The sequence below is a fragment of the Lithobates pipiens genome, unplaced genomic scaffold, assembly GCF_037356315.1.
Source record: "Lithobates pipiens isolate NorthernLeopardFrog02 unplaced genomic scaffold, aLitPip1_a1.2 Scaffold_28, whole genome shotgun sequence".
NCBI lineage: Eukaryota > Metazoa > Chordata > Amphibia > Anura > Ranidae > Lithobates > Lithobates pipiens.
Window position 1 is genome coordinate 20403220 of NW_027507789.1, and position 15924 is coordinate 20419143.

Consider the following 15924-nt stretch of genomic DNA (forward strand, 5'->3'; position numbering starts at 1 on the left):
GAGGGGGGCGTGCGGCCCCCCCCACCCCAAAGCACCTTGTCCCCATGTTGATGAGGACAAGGGCCTCTTCCCGACAACCCTGGCCGTTGGTTGTCGGGGTCTGCGGGCGGGGGGCTTATCGGAATCCGGGAGCCCCCTTTAATAAGGGGGCCCCCGGATACCGGCCCCCCACCCTATGTGAATGAGTATGGGGTACAATGTACCCCTACCCATTCACCTGTGAAATAAAGTACAATAAAACACACAACACAGAGAAAAAGTATTTTATTGCACAGCCGGGGGTCTTCCGTCTTCGGGGGTCTTCTCGTCGGACTCCTCCGCTATGTGTGTGTAGCTCTTTTGCCAGCGGAGGAGTCCGGCTTTCTTCCTCCCCGCCGCCGGCCTCTTCTCCCGACTTCGGGGGTCTTGTCCCCCTCTTCGGTTCTTCTGCCGGGCCACCGCGCCTGGTCCGGTGGCCCGGTCTTCTGTCGCCGTCTTCCGTTCTTCTGTCGCCGCCTTCGGTTCTTCTGCCGGGCCACCGCGCCTTCTTATAGCTCTTTTACAGGCGGTGGCCCGGTCTTCCGTCGCCGCCGCCGCCGCCGCCTTCCGTTCTTCTCCTTCTTCTTCTCCTGGAGATGTTGACTCGACGAGCTCTCCGGCCGGAATGCCAGGGACGCGCTCCGCTGCCTCTTATATAGGGACAATGGGGCGGTGTCACATGGGTTGATGTCACATGGGTTGGTCACATGGGTTGATGTCACATGGTAAGGGGGCGGGGTCACCATGTGACATCAACCCATGTGACCAACCCATGTGACATCAACCCATGTGACACCGCCCCATTGTCCCTATATAAGAGGCAGCGGAGCGCGTCCCTGGCATTGTGGCCGGAGAGCTCGTCGAGTCAACATCTCCAGGAGAAGAAGAAGGAGAAGAACGGAAGGCGGCGGCGGCGGCGACGGAAGACCGGGCCACCACCTGTAAAAGAGCTATAAGAAGGCGCGGTGGCCCGGCAGAAGAACCGAAGGCGGCGACAGAAGAACGGAAGACGGCGACAGAAGACCGGGCCACCGGACCAGGCGCGGTGGCCCGGCAGAAGAACCGAAGAGGGGGACAAGACCCCCGAAGTCGGGAGAAGAGGCCGGCGGCGGGGAGGAAGAAAGCCGGACTCCTCCGCTGGCAAAAGAGCTACACACACATAGCGGAGGAGTCCGGCGAGAAGACCCCCGAAGACGGAAGACCCCCGGCTGTGCAATAAAATACTTTTTCTCTGTGTTGTGTGTTTTATTGTACTTTATTTCACAGGTGAATGGGTAGGGGTACATTGTACCCCATACTCATTCACATAGGGTGGGGGGCCGGTATCCGGGGGCCCCCTTATTAAAGGGGGCTCCCGGATTCCGATAAGCCCCCCGCCCGCAGACCCCGACAACCAACGGCCAGGGTTGTCGGGAAGAGGCCCTTGTCCTCATCAACATGGGGACAAGGTGCTTTGGGGTGGGGGGGCCGCACGCCCCCCCTCCCCCAAGGCACCCCCCCATGTTGAGGGCACGCGGCCTGGTACGGCTCAGGAGGGGGGGGGCCGCCCGCTCGTCCCCACCCCCTTTCCTGGCCGGCCGGGTAGCGTGCTCGGATAAGGGTCTGGTGTGGATCTGGGGGGGACCCCCACGCCGTTTTTTCGGCGTAGGGGGTTCCCCTTGGAATCCATACCAGACCTAAGGGCCTGGTATGCTCTCGGAGGGGGAACCCACGCCGAATTTTTTTCAGAAATTTGCCGTGGAGTTCCCTCTTGAGAGCTGATAATTCTGTCAAAGTCGCCTCCGTATAGGCAGAGATCCGACTTGGAGGCGACCTCCATTGAAATCAATGGGTACCGGTCGCCTACAAGTCGGATAGAAGTAGTACAGGAACCTTTTTTGAAGTCGGAGCGACTTCAGTAGTGTGCATTAACACGGCTCTCATTCACTTACATTGATTTTTAAATGTTGTCCGACCTGAGGCGACCTGAGGCGACTAGGGGCGACCTGAAGTCGGATCAGGAGTTGCCCCTGTGTGAATGGGCTCTAAAGGCTCAAGGAGGGAAAAAATAAATAAATAAGGTGGCAGAAAAAAGGTCCAGCACAGGGGTACACCACATCAAATGACTTGTGAATATAAACAAAACACATTTCCAATGTTTTAAAGCAGTGGGGAAAATTATTTGATCCTCTGCAGATTTTGTAGGTTTGCCCACTTACAAAGAAATGAAGGTTCTATAATTTTTATCATAGATGTATTTTAAAATGAGACAGAATATCAACCAAAGATCCAGAAAAAAAAAAAAAAACACATAAAACAAATACTATAAATTAAGTTGCAGTTCAGAAAGTAAAATAAGCAACGTATTTATCGGGGTATAACATGCACCCCAAGTTTAGGAGGGCATTTTAAGGAAAAAAACAAAAACAAAAAAAAAAAAAAAACAACTTACATTTAAATGCCCGTCAATGCAGCCTTATCAGTGTGCATCTGCAGCCTTGTCCATCATTGCAGAATGATCAGCGTCGTTTGCAAGCTTGCCCAGCGTCGTTTGCAAGCTTGCCCAGCGTCGTTTGCAAGCTTGCCCAGCGTCGTTTGCAAGCTTGCCCAGCGTCGTTTGCAAGCTTGCCCAGCGTCGTTTGCAAGCTTGCCCAGCGCCGTTTGCAGCCTTGCCCAGCGCCGTTTGCAGCCTTGCCCATGTTTAAATTTCCCGCCGCCGAGACAGACCGACCGAGCGCCGCCGAAAAAGACTGATTCGACTGTACTGTGTATTCGGCTTGGCTCTGCTCGCAGTCCTGCCCAGTATGGGCGAGACTGCAAGCCGAGCCGAGTACACAGTACAGTCGGCTCGGTCTTTTTCGGCAGCGCTCGCTCCAGAAACAGCAGGGAGGCGGGACTACGAGCGGAGCCGAGCAGTCGGCTCTGTCTTGTTAGCGGGGCTCGGTATTTTTCGGCGGCGCTCAGTATTTTAGACTCACAGACAGTGGGGATCGGCATATAACACGCACCCACGACTTTCCCCCCCGATTTTAAGGGGGAAAAAGTGCGTGTTATACGCTGATAAATACGGTATTTGATTCCCAAGCAAAACATGACTTAGTGGTTGGTGGAGAAACCCTTGTTGGAGAGCACAGTGGTGAGACTTTTCTTGTAGTTGGTGACCAGGTTTCCACACATCGCAGGAGGGATTTTGGTTCACTCTTCTTTACAGATCTTTGTTGCCTTAGCGGTATATTTTGGGTCATTGTCATGCTGGAAGACCCATCCATGACCCATGTTCAGTGTTCTGGCTGAGGGAAGAAGGTTCTCATCCAAGATTTTACAATGTATGGCCCCGTCCATTGGCCCCTTAATGCGGCAAAGTCAGTCTGCACCTTTAGCAGAGAAATAGCCCCAAAGCATAAGGTTTCCACCTCCATGCTTGGCTGTAGGGATGGTGTTCTTAGGGTCATAGTCAGCATTTTTCTTCCTCCAAACACGGTGAGTCGAGTTAATGCAAAAGAGCTCAATGTTGGTCTCATCTGACCACAGCGCTCTCTCTCCTAATCCTTCTCTGAATCATTTAGATGTTCATTGGCAAACTTCAGACAGGCCTGTATGTAGGCATGAGGCTGGGCTCACACTGGTATGACACGTCTGCCATCCAACTTTGCCCTGTGACATCGGTCCTACTTCCATCACACTTGAATGAACAGGATACGATTTTGCTGACTTGTCCTTTGACATACCAAAAAAATCCCAGAGTGACAAATTCCTTTTCCTGCTGCTGTAATCACCATGTCGGATGTCACAAGTAGGATGGTTAGGACGAGGATCCAAAGTAGTGCAGGAACCTTTTCTAAAGTCAGACCAATTAAGACGGCTCTCATAGGGAACCACTAATTTGTGCACCTCATGCGCTCCGAAAGTCGGGGGCCTATGTCACACTAGTGTGAACCAGACCTAGAACGGGGATCTCCACTAGTTTCCGGGTCTCATGTTGAGCAGCCACCTTGTCCAACTAGGGAACACTTTGCATTTTCTTATTTAATGCATCGCATTCTCTGGTTGGATGAGGCGGTGACATCCCAAAGTCAGTGGCCGTTTCTACCACAGTGATTTCCAGCTTCCAGGGGGGATCTTCCAGGTATGGCACATACCAGTGGCGGTGCGTCCATAAAGGGCGCAGGAGTGCCTCCCCATTTCTCCTGTCACCTCTCTCACCATAGATAGATAGATAGATAGATAGATAGATAGATAGATAGATAGATTCAAGCAATGTTTGAATCTATCTATCTATCTATGGTCGCCACTGCTGCCCCCTATTCAGGTGTCTGGCCCCTTGTCGGGTGCCGGGCACTTGATTTACAGCGGCAGGATTATTTTTTTTGGAAGCGCCCGATTAGAGCCGTGGGCTCCACTAGGCTTCCAAAATGGTAAACAGCGGGCGCAATGCTGTGCGTTCGCCGTTTACTCAGTGTTGTGTTTCCTAACACTGACCCGCCGCTCAGCCAATCAGGTGCTCGGGTCTGGTTACCTGTCACCTGATTGGCTGAAACAACAGGCGCTGTGATTGGACACCTGATAGAGGGGACCGGAGACATCAAGGAGCGTGGACGTGGAGGACACCACCACGACCCACTGCGAGACAGGTAAGTCCAGACTCCCGAGCAATGCACACTGGCAGCATTTGACGGGGCACAATGGTTGCGCTTGATGGGGCACAGTGGCGGCACTTGATATTTTATTTTATTTTTTCAGTTTGTTTGCACCCCCCCAAAAAATTTTTTGAGTACTAGCTGCCACTGGCACTTACATACTTACACTGGTCCAATGGAACTATGTAAGATTGTCACACCAAAACTTCAGCTTTAGAGCAAGAGAAAGGAGGAAAGTACCACCTTGTGGTTCTCTCTGACCTTTTCTCAAGCCATGTACAATATACACACTTTTTTCATAATAGGAGTTCAGATTTTGCAACCATTAAATAAAACAACATGGTTCCATCTGGAAGTATTCAAGCTGACGCAGCTGGGTATTATCCGGCCAGTATACTGGAGGTCACTTTTCTTCAGTTGTCATTCTCTGCTTTGTTTTAGGAAATTATTGGCCCATCATTTCCCAAATTAGAGCCTAGCCGTCATTGTTAACCCTGTGTATGCACAGCATGGGGGGGGATTGTATGGATAAGGAGGACAGTTATATCCTATAACCAAACAAGAGAGTCATATGGGGGGGGGCAGGCCAGGTGTGCAATTGAACTGTGGGAAGGGCAGTAAGACAATGGTCCAGGCGTGGTGTGCAACCTTCACAAGTCCTGTGTGGAATGCTCCTGTTTGGTTTCCCGGAATACCGTAATCTCATTTCCCGGGTTGGAAGTCCCGCTTCCTTCCCTCCCTCGCAGTTTCTGCCACATTCCCCATACGTCACCACAGAACTGCGGGATTGGATGTGTTCCTGCACCTCTTAGCTATTCGATTTAATGTGGAAGTATGGCCAAAAATTATTTTTTTAATATTCGCCTCCAATGAACTCTAGCTGCTGCAGCATTTGTTATAACTCTTATTCAGCTCGCACTCCCTTATGGAGTGCCGAACATCCATGCTGAGACTTGTAGTACAGATAAATCACAGAAGGTTGCTTGTTCGGCAGCACCACCCTTTATAAAAAGCCTCACATTCTTTTCACTGAATCAAGGTGTTCTGTGAGAGGAGGGGAGATTGTGACATTCGTGTGCACCTCTTCCAATCATAAAACACCTTGCATTCAGTGAAAAGAATGAATGGTGGGAAGAGGGGAGATTGTGACCTTCATCTGCAGCTCTTCTTCGTGAAAACGAATGCAAGGCTTTTTAGGAGTGGGAGAGGTGCGACGACCTCCTAATAGCTATATATATAATTTTTTATTATTATTTATAATATATATATATATACATATACACACACATATACACACACACACATATATATATATATATATATATATATATATATATATATATATATATATATATATATATATATATATATACACACACACACACACACGAAAACACGACTATGCAGTATAGGATCAGGAGTATTATCTACAATACTTCTTCTGTAGCATAATTTCCCCCCCACTGACAATGATGGGGCACAATTTCTCATAACGACACCAACAATGGGGTTCAATGACATCAATAATGGGGCACACTTTCTCCCACTGACACCAATGATGGAGCACAATTACAAAAACAATGGGTCATTATTCCCCCCCCCCTCCCCCCACTGACGTCTACTCCCAATGGCCACAGTCCAGCCTCCCTAAAGTCTGAAGGACAGTAAACTGGCCCTTTTTTTTATAAAGTTTGGAGACCCGGGCTCTAGGAGGGACTCGGATAAGGACACTGAATTTTTTTTTTCTTCCCCTTTCGTTCTGAATCATTCGGATAAAAAAAAAAAAAAAAGGAAGAAGGAGAAAAAAGGAGAAAAAAGGGAGAAAAAAAAAAGGGAGAAAAAAAAAGGGAGAAAAAAAGGAGAAGATTAAAAATAAAAACTGATTTTTTTTTTCAATCCCGCTAATATTTGTGCAATATACAATGTGGCCATCGTACAGAAAAGTTTGGAGACTTTTGGTGGATACAATATACTGCCTAATGGACGTGTTCCATCAAAAGATGTATAATGGAGGTTTGACACTCACCTCCGTGTAATAATCTCATGAGCTAGACACGCTGGAGCGAAGCTCGCCCTATTGATAGAGAGATAAAAGTCACGAGTCAGAGAACATTCGATCTAGAATTGCAGCCCTTGCAGGACATAAGCAGCTCAATACATACCCAACATCCTTCAGAGTGTTCCTCAGCTCCCGACCCAAATTTTGGATATAATTCCATTGGTTCTCTTGCACCGGCTGCCCACTCAGATGTACATTGTCCACCGTCAGCTGAGCCTCATCAAACAACCACTGGACCACAAACACTGGACCTGCAATGGAGAAAACGGGGAGTGATGATGAATGTTCTCCATAGATAACAGCTGATAGAAACTCCAGTTGAGCGTGATTTTAAAGTACTTTATATCTAAAGGAAGATTTTTTTAATTTTTTGATTGCGTAGAGGAGGGTCAAGTTTTTTGGGGTTTTTTTTTTTCGCCATCAGTGTCTCAGTAAAGTGGAACTAAACCCAAAGTGGAACAATTTCCAAAACAGTTACCATTCATGGCATGCCACGAATATCTGTCACTGTTAGTCTCAAGCCATCAAATGGCTGGTGTCATACACTAGTAGGATTTTGTGTGAACATCCCTATGAAAATTCTTCGTACACTCCATGACCCAATGAAGGGCATTCAAAAAGTACTTAAACATTTAGTTTGATTTTACCAATCAACTTTCTAAATAAATGGACTTTCCAAAATCAAACCCACATACACTGCTAGAAACTTGTTCGAGAACATTTTGCTAGCCTTCTACTTAAAAATTCTCTAATCACTGTGGTCCAAAAACAAACATCAATTAGGCCTCAGTAACCACTTGAAAGTTGAACAAAATGTTATTAAAATTAAAAAATTGCCAATGAAATTCTGCAAATGTATGGCCAGCTTAAAGTGATTCTAAAAGAGATCATATAAATACACACACATGTAATATATATATACACATACATACACACACACACACACACATGTATATCAAAAACACGACAGGGAACCAGCAAGGTGTTAAAAAAAGACCAAACCCCAACACCAATGGGTAATTGGAGCCAAATAGCTCCCAACCCGGGAGAGACACTGGGGCAAAGCAAGCGGTCCTCAATATGGTGTTGGGGGTTTGGTCTCTCTTTAACACCTTGCTGGTTTCTTGGCCTGTTCTATTGGAGGGATTACATCGGAAGACCTCAAGGGGGCAAAATAACCACCGGTAACATCCACCCTGGTTCCCTGTCGTGTTTTTAATCACTTGATGGAATGTCTATTCAACACACTGTTTTCAAGATATTATTTCTTACAATTGTACATAACCCCTGAAGGAGATCAAGCTTCTCTGAAACGCGTAGGGAACTGCAATTAACCTATATATGTACAGACTACCAGTGTATTTATGCGATCCTTGTTTTATGTATTTTTTTTTTTTTTTTTCAATAAAAAAACAGTTTGAATCTTTAAAAAAAAATGTTTTCTGATACTTAATATATGTGCCTTAAAAGTCCACCCACTAGGGGTATTCCAAGGGTCTGGTCTATAACTTTGGATGTGGCACACAAAATTGTAAAATTATTGCCTCCCACACACATTTTTGTGCTTCAATAGAAACACACAACCCAGTGGCCTAGGATGTCAAGGCACACTCCCGTTCTTGTTCGCTGGTATATTGGAGTAATGCATGGGCACACCATTTGGCAATCTCCTTCCTGCTACTTAACAAGGCTGAATTTTGGGAAATTTGTCTGATTTCATAGCGCAATTGCCACTCCCACGAGCATCTTTTGCTTGTTAGGAATTGAGCAACCCAATCATTTTTTCGCATTCTTCAAATAGACTAATAGGATCTGGATGGGCACCTCGTATCTGTTCTATTTTAAAAAACCCTTTTATATGTAGGTAATAAACACGTGAGCGCTTTCTCCCTTGTCACATAAAAGATATATTTAACAGCACCGGAGTTCAAAGACAGACAAAAATAGACATCGCACATGACTTTGGTACAGATGTCCAGCAGCTGGAACCCATATATAAATCACTACTCCGTCTCAACCTGAATGTGCATCTGTAGCCCAGCTCAAGGCTGCCAACCACAGGCACCCAATCAATCGGGCCCCTCCCCCGCCAATCAATCACTAAGAAATCAAAGACCAAAAAAACAAACTACATGAATAACCGCAAAAGACCCAATGACCTGACTTAACCCATCCGCAAATGCTGGCTACAAGATTTGTTTTCACCCTTAATAGGCAAACCGGCTAATACCTGCGGTCTATTAGTAGAACTTAAAGTGGAACTATAGTTAGAAAAGTCCCGCTAGAGGACTTCAGTTTGGACCCTTTTGCTGGTATAGCTATGTAAAAACTTTAAAAATAAATGCCTACACTGTTTAAAATCCAGTAATACGCGGTCTCACACTGCTCTGCACATGCTCAGTTTCTCTCCATTTTTTGGTACGGTGCTGAAAAAAATAAAAAATAAAAATAGAGGCAGATCTGCTGACAGCCTAAAGATTTACTGCTGCTAGTAATGGCGGCGATCAGCGATTTTTATCATGACTGCGACATTATGGCGGACACATCGGACAATTTTGGGACCAATGATAAAAAAAATTGCATAATTGCATTACTGTAAAAATGTCACTGGCAGTGAAGGGGTTAACCACTAGGTGGCGCTGTAGGGGTTAAGTGTGTCCTAGGGAGTGATTCTAACTGTGGGGGGGGAGCGGCTGTGTGTGAAATGTCACTGATCACCTCTCCCGATCACAGGGAGCAGAGATCAGTGACACTGCCACTAGGCAGAACGGGGAGATGCTTGTTTACATTAGCATCTCCCCATTCTTCCTCACCGTGAGACGATCGCGGGTATCCCCATGGGTGCGTGCGCCCCCGCAAGCCGCCTCTTAAAGGGCAACGTACAGGTACGTTAAACTGCGACAGAAGGACACATACAGGCAGATTATCTGTGTGAGGCAATCGGGAAGCAGTTAAGAAAACAGCAGAAAGTAGACGTGCAGAATGCAAAGATTTGTTTCAATTCGTTAATTACATAAATTAGTTTAGTTAAAATTAGTTTCATTTGTTTTCAAATCGATTCATAACATTTTTTGGATCAATTTCAAAAAGTTTTTGAATAGCTTTCCAATTTCCAAAAAGAATAAAATAGAATAGAAAAAAAAAAATTCTCTTCCTTTATTTTCTATTTTATTCTCTTTGGAAATTGGAAAACTACGGTAAAATCTTGGATTGTGAGCATAATTCATTCTAGAAACAGGTTTGTAATCCAAAGCACTTGTATATCAAAGCGAATTTCCCCATAAGAAATAACAGAAACTCAAATGATTCGTTCCACACCCATTTATTCATAGGTCCTTCAGTTTTTAGTCCATATAAAAAGATTTAGCAAGGTGACCGGGTTGTGTAACCATAAAATGTCCATCCACAAATGGAAGCCTCCACAAGGGGATTAGAAACAAAATCCAGCAGGAGCTACAGAGTATAGAAGAGAAGAGAGGCGCCTCTAAGTGTAGCAATATGTTGCACCTTCATTAAATGTAACCATATTGCTACACTTAGAGGCGCCTCTCTTCTCTTTTATACTCAGTTGTGTCACGATGTTAATTGTATATCAAGACATCGCTTGTATATAAAGTCAAAAAGTATTAAAAAAAAATTAGCTTGTCTTGCAAAATGCTCTCAAACCAAGTTACTCTTAAACCAAGGTTTTACTGTATTTGAATACAATTCAAATTTTGTCCAAATTGTTTTCTCCGTTATTGCGGATTCATTTAAATTCGGTATTGTTCCAATTGGGAAATTCGGATACAATTTTAATTTGGAACAAAACTAACCGCACACGTCTAGCAGAAAGGGTTCTCTCTCCAGATTTTAATACTACACCGAAATATTAGTTAAAGATGGAGTGACCCTTTAAAATAGATTTCTCATCATTCAGCATTACGTACTTCTTAGGGTCGGGTAGATCTTATAGCCAAAGAAGCAGTTCCATTCTTCTTCTTTAAACTGCTGCTTGCACCTCTCTGGAACAACGCCATTCCAATACCTACAAGACAAATTTGTTTTAAAGCAATGCAAACACATAGGAAGCAAGATCGGCCACCATTAGTAATTGAAAAAAGGGGAGAAGTTAAAGTCATTGACACATAATGGTATCTGTAGTCCCTCCCCCTCAAGCTACAACTGTTACATTGCAGGACAAACTGTTGGCTAGGCAGGCATTTGGACAGAGTAAGGGAAGCTTATAGCTCCGGTCAATTTTTTTTTGCCCATCTGTGTTCCTTTAGAGCTGGGATATGCAATTAGCGGACCTCCAGCTGTTGCAGAACTACAAGTCCCACGGGGCACAGCAAGACTCAGACAGCCACAAGGATGACACCCAGAGGCATGATGGGACTTGTAGTTTTGCAACAGCTGGGAGGTATTCTAATTGCATATCCCTGCTTTAGAGGCACTTCCCTCAACTTCCTGCCCCATAGCCACAACAGGAATCGAGAGGAAATCCCTCCAATGTATGGGGATGCCCTAAATGTCATTGTATCTACGGAGGGAGCTGTGACACAAGCTGGACTTCAAGCATGTTTGCCTTTATTCATCCCCATTACATTATATTGGGACTAGTATATATACACAATTATAAAAGTACTTTATGTTGTCTTTCAGAAAACAAGAAGTGACAAAGACACTGGAATTTCTGCAACGTCAACAGATATATTCTGTACATGCTGAAAATGTTCTTAATCTGAAAAAAGAAAAAAGCAGGACTACAGAACCCCGTCCCCTAGGTCAGGGGTCTCCAAACTTTCTAAACAAAGGGCCAGTTTACTGTCCTTCAAACTTAAGGGGGGGGGGGGGCCGGACTGTGGCCAATGTAAGAAAATGTCCTGGCATCAGTGGGATTAAACAAAGCCCCATTATAGCAATAGCGCCCTGTCGTCAGGGGGGTCAGTGAGAAGAATAGCGCCCCGTCGTCAGGGGGGTCAGTGAGAAGAATAGCGCCCCATCGTCAGGGGGGTCAGTGAGAAGAATAGCGCCCCATCGTCAGGGGGGTCAGTGAGAAGAATAGCGCCCCGTCGCAGTGCGAGGAATAGCGACCCACTGTTGCTGACAGTGGGGGTGGGGGGGGGGGAAATAATGCCCCAAGGACTAGATAAAAGCAAGCAAAGGGCCGCAGCTTGGAGACCACTTCCCTAGGTTATGAAGTAAAGGAAAGGAGGGAAGTGACTGTAGTCCTGTTCTATGTGGACAATGCTGCATATTCATTGATACAGTACAGTTACTGAGTGTTGTTGCCCTAGATCAGCAAGTGTGTTTCTGGCAGGATCACCAGGTTGAAAACAAAACAAAAAACCACAAATGCAGCTATTACATCCAAGGACTGTTTTTTTTTTTGGGGGGGGGGGGGGGGGGGGGCTTTTCCCGCAGGATTCCTTGGGGGAAAAAAGAAAACAACAAACTCTGACAATTGCGTGGACGGTTTTATACTCGGCTTGTGCTACAGATGTTTGGGTTTTACCTTATTCCTCGCTGAATGGCCTCTGTAGGGGCACAAGTTATGATATCCGTGCAGTCCGTCCTCTTGTATTGCTGGTTATCAAGGAACCATCCAGAGTCTGAGAGGCCTCGAACCTGGATCCCAGGATAGCCCAGTTCTTCCAACTGCTCCGCCACCAGGTCCACATTCAGCAGGACCCCGGTACCACCAGCACTAGAACATAAGCAGACAGAGATACATAAATACTGTCATTATTATTATTGGCATACTACCCAACCATGGCATAATGAAAGCAAGCCAACCATGCCCATAATTTGATCCAGACCAAACCTACTTGTAGAAGCCATGCCCCTTTCATTTGTAGATTTATATATGCGGAAGTCTCCCTGCCTATACCTGGACAATGAAGAAGCAAAAGCACACCGAGGAGCAGATCCCCATGCTCTCCTTCCATGTAGGCATGTTCACAGTGCAATGCCTAGTACGCACAATGAGAAAATCGGCCAAAAATTACTGCGATCGGAGCGATCGCATGTAATCTCTTCGTTGGTACAAAGCTTCTGACCTCCGATCACCACAGTTCAGACCAAAGTTTCCAAAGGAACATGAGTGAACTTTTCTCTCGTAAGATAACTAAAACTAATAATTTCCGTGTAATTAATATGGAAACCGATCTAGTGGTTCGTGCATGATCGGAAATGAAAGATAGACCCAGAAGAAGGAAAAAAAAAATAAATAAATAAATAAAAAAAAGCAGCAATGAAAACAATTGTCTACAACAACAAAAAAATAAATATATAAATAAATAAAATGTTCTTAAACAGGAACTGCATTCTGCTCACAAAATTTGCAATAAAAACATCTTTGCCACTCTGAAGCTTCCCTCCAACAACTTTGCATATTATTTTATATATACTGCGATTCTGTAGTTGCCAAATATGCTGCAGAAATCTCCCTCCGCTGAGTCTGGCTGCAGCCAATTTAACTGCGGGCAGCTGAAGCTGCTGCCTGTTCACTTCCTGCATTTACAGACACACCTCCAGCCCTGCAGCTCTCATTGGCCCTCTTATGACTCATTCCCCCTACCTTCCTGGCAAACAATGTTATAAGCCTAGGCTAATGACCAGACAAGAAACAGGAAGTGGGCTGTATAAGGTATTTATTGGCAGAAAAAAAAAAAAATGTTTTACTATCCAAAGTTAAAACAAAGGGCAGAAGATTTGATAGAAAGATGAAAAAAAAAAAAAAAAAAGACTGAAGTTCCACTTTAAATACGAAAAGTCATAGAATAATATTCTGTTATGTTGATAGCCCCGGGAATATTACGTATGTTGTTCGCATTGCACGCTAGACTGTAGCTACGTACGCGGGAATTTGTGTCCTGTCGTATGGGAATTTTCGTGCTCTTAGTGAGCCGCTCATTTTTGATATGAGACAAACATGCAAGAAAAAAAAAAAAAAAAAAAGGCGAAGATGGTTCAATTAATTTTCTCATTGTGTACTAGGCTTAAGGCTGGGTTCACAGAAGTGCGATCACAGACATCGCATGTGGGTCGCTCAGCATTGCTGTGCAGATCACATGCGATGCAAATTCAGCCATACAAGCTGAATGGTTAAAAAAAAAAATTAAAAATAAAATAAAAAATAAAATCGCATCCGCACCAAAATAGTGCAGGACCCTTTTTTTTTGATCCGCACTGGAATTGGATCACATTGGTGCGATTCTATTCCTGCACCATTTGACAGTTGGCACTAGGATTCGATCTAGGGGTCTCATTAACTTTACACTGACATACTCAGCGGTTCGCAGAGGTCAGTGCGAACCACTGTGCGATTCAGGTGCAAAGCAGGAACCGGCACTGAATCGCAGGGTTTCCCACATCACACCAATGCGAACCAGGACTTGGACTGACAGCACTGTGCAAAGCTTGAGAGCGTTGATTAGCTCCGCTTACCACTAAAAGCTCTTCCAGCAGAAATGTTGCTTTGCAGAGGGTTACAGCATCTTGCCATCAATATTTAAAAAATTTAATAAAAAAAAAAAACCACCAACATGTCAAGAACGATCAAGTGCTTTAAATAACACGTCTGCATGTCTGGAATCAAAATCTAGCCCATCTGTTGATCTACCCAGTATAGTACCACTAATCAAATCCATACCCTCTCACCTGCTTCCAGCCAATAAGAGAACTTTAGCGGTGTCCAGACCCTTCCCCAGCAATTCCTTCACCACCTCCTGTATGATGAGGGACCCCATAAAGGCATATTCACCTGGAGAAAAAAAAAATACAAAATACAGCTTTTGTTTTTGTTAGATCAAGGTTATCCCCAGAAAGCAGCTGGGATCAATAACTGTCAGATGTGTTCATAGGGCTAGTGTGGTCACACAATTCGCAAATCAGTCCGAGGGAAAACCTAGTGCAAATGTAAAAAACAAAAAAATTAAAATAAAAAATAAATAAAAATAAAAATTATATTATAAACACACACAGACTATACATTTTAATGGTAGGTTTAATTTAACAGTGAGAGATGGAACAACAACAAAAATATCCAGAAAAACGCATTTAAAAAAAGTCCCTATCAGGCCGGGTTCACACTGGTACGACAACTGCCCCGACATTGGGAGCTCATGTCACATGACGTGTGAAAATCAATGTTTCCCTATGGAAGCCTTCTTAACTGATTTGATGCAAGATGGTCCCGACTTTGAAAAAGCTCCCTGCACTACTTTGGTTGGATCGCTGTCTTGACTGATCAGACTTTGGCATGCGACTTGTGCTCTGATGATCTTGAAGGGGAACTCCATGCCAAAAAACCAAAAAAAAAAAAACCGCATGGGTTCCCCCTCCAAGAGCATAACAGGCCCTTCAGTCTGGTATGGATTTTATGGGGAACCCCCACGGCAAAAAAAATAAATAAATAAAAAAATCTTCTGCCCCCCATCATGCCCCGGGCGGTGACGTCCCAACACGACTACAGCTACGACTTATATTAGGCATGTGGCGTGGTCACCGGGTCCGGTGACATCACCGGTGACCACGCTCCACGCCTATATAAGTCGTTGCGCACCGCTCACACGGCATTACAGCGGGAGAGAGCGTTGTGTCAACATCGGAAGGAGACCGGAGGGAAGACGACGGAGAAGACCGACCAACGCTAGCAAAAGGGCAGGCAAAAAAGCAGAAGATAGAGGAGGAGCACGGCAGAAGACACCGGAGAGCAGAAGAAGAGGCTGGAGAGAGAGGAAAAGGCCCCCGGAGCTGCCTAATAAATTACTTTAAAAAACTGTCTAGTGTGGGTTTTTTTTATTGACACTTTTTCCCCCCAGGTGAATGGGTAGGGGTATGATGTACCCCATACTCACATAGGGTGGGGGGGCTGGGATCTAGGGTCCCCCTTATTAAAAGGGGGCTCCGAGATTCCGATAATCCCCCCCTCCCGCAGACCCTGACAACCAATGGCCAGGGTTGTCGGGAAGAGGCCCTTGCCCTCATCAACATGGGGACAAGGTGCTTTGGGGTGGGGAGCCAAAACACCCACCCCCCCCCATGTTGAGGGCATGCTGTCTGGTACAGTTTAGGAGGGGAGGAGGGCCCTCACTCTTCCCCACCGCCTTTCCTGACCGGCCGGGCTGCGTGCTCGGACAAAGGTCTGGTATTGGTTTTGGGGGACCCCCACGCCGTTTTTTTTTGGCGTAGGGGGTTCCCCTTAAGGGAACCTGGAAAGGCCTGGCATGCTCCTGCAGGGAGAAC

The 15924-nt window shown here is 45.4% G+C and overlaps 1 protein-coding gene across 1 annotated transcript in view; it reads right to left on the minus strand.

The window, feature by feature from the left end:
- The window catches only part of NOTUM (notum, palmitoleoyl-protein carboxylesterase), a 78618-nt gene that overhangs the window by 11272 nt on the left and 51422 nt on the right, over positions 1-15924 (minus strand). The window contains exons 7-11 of the mRNA XM_077458860.1: positions 14338-14440; positions 12191-12382; positions 10623-10720; positions 6797-6944; positions 6661-6708 (exon numbers count right to left, since the gene is read on the minus strand). Of these exons, the coding sequence (XP_077314986.1) occupies positions 6661-6708; positions 6797-6944; positions 10623-10720; positions 12191-12382; positions 14338-14440 (589 nt within the window). The remainder of the gene's footprint in view (positions 1-6660; positions 6709-6796; positions 6945-10622; positions 10721-12190; positions 12383-14337; positions 14441-15924) is intronic.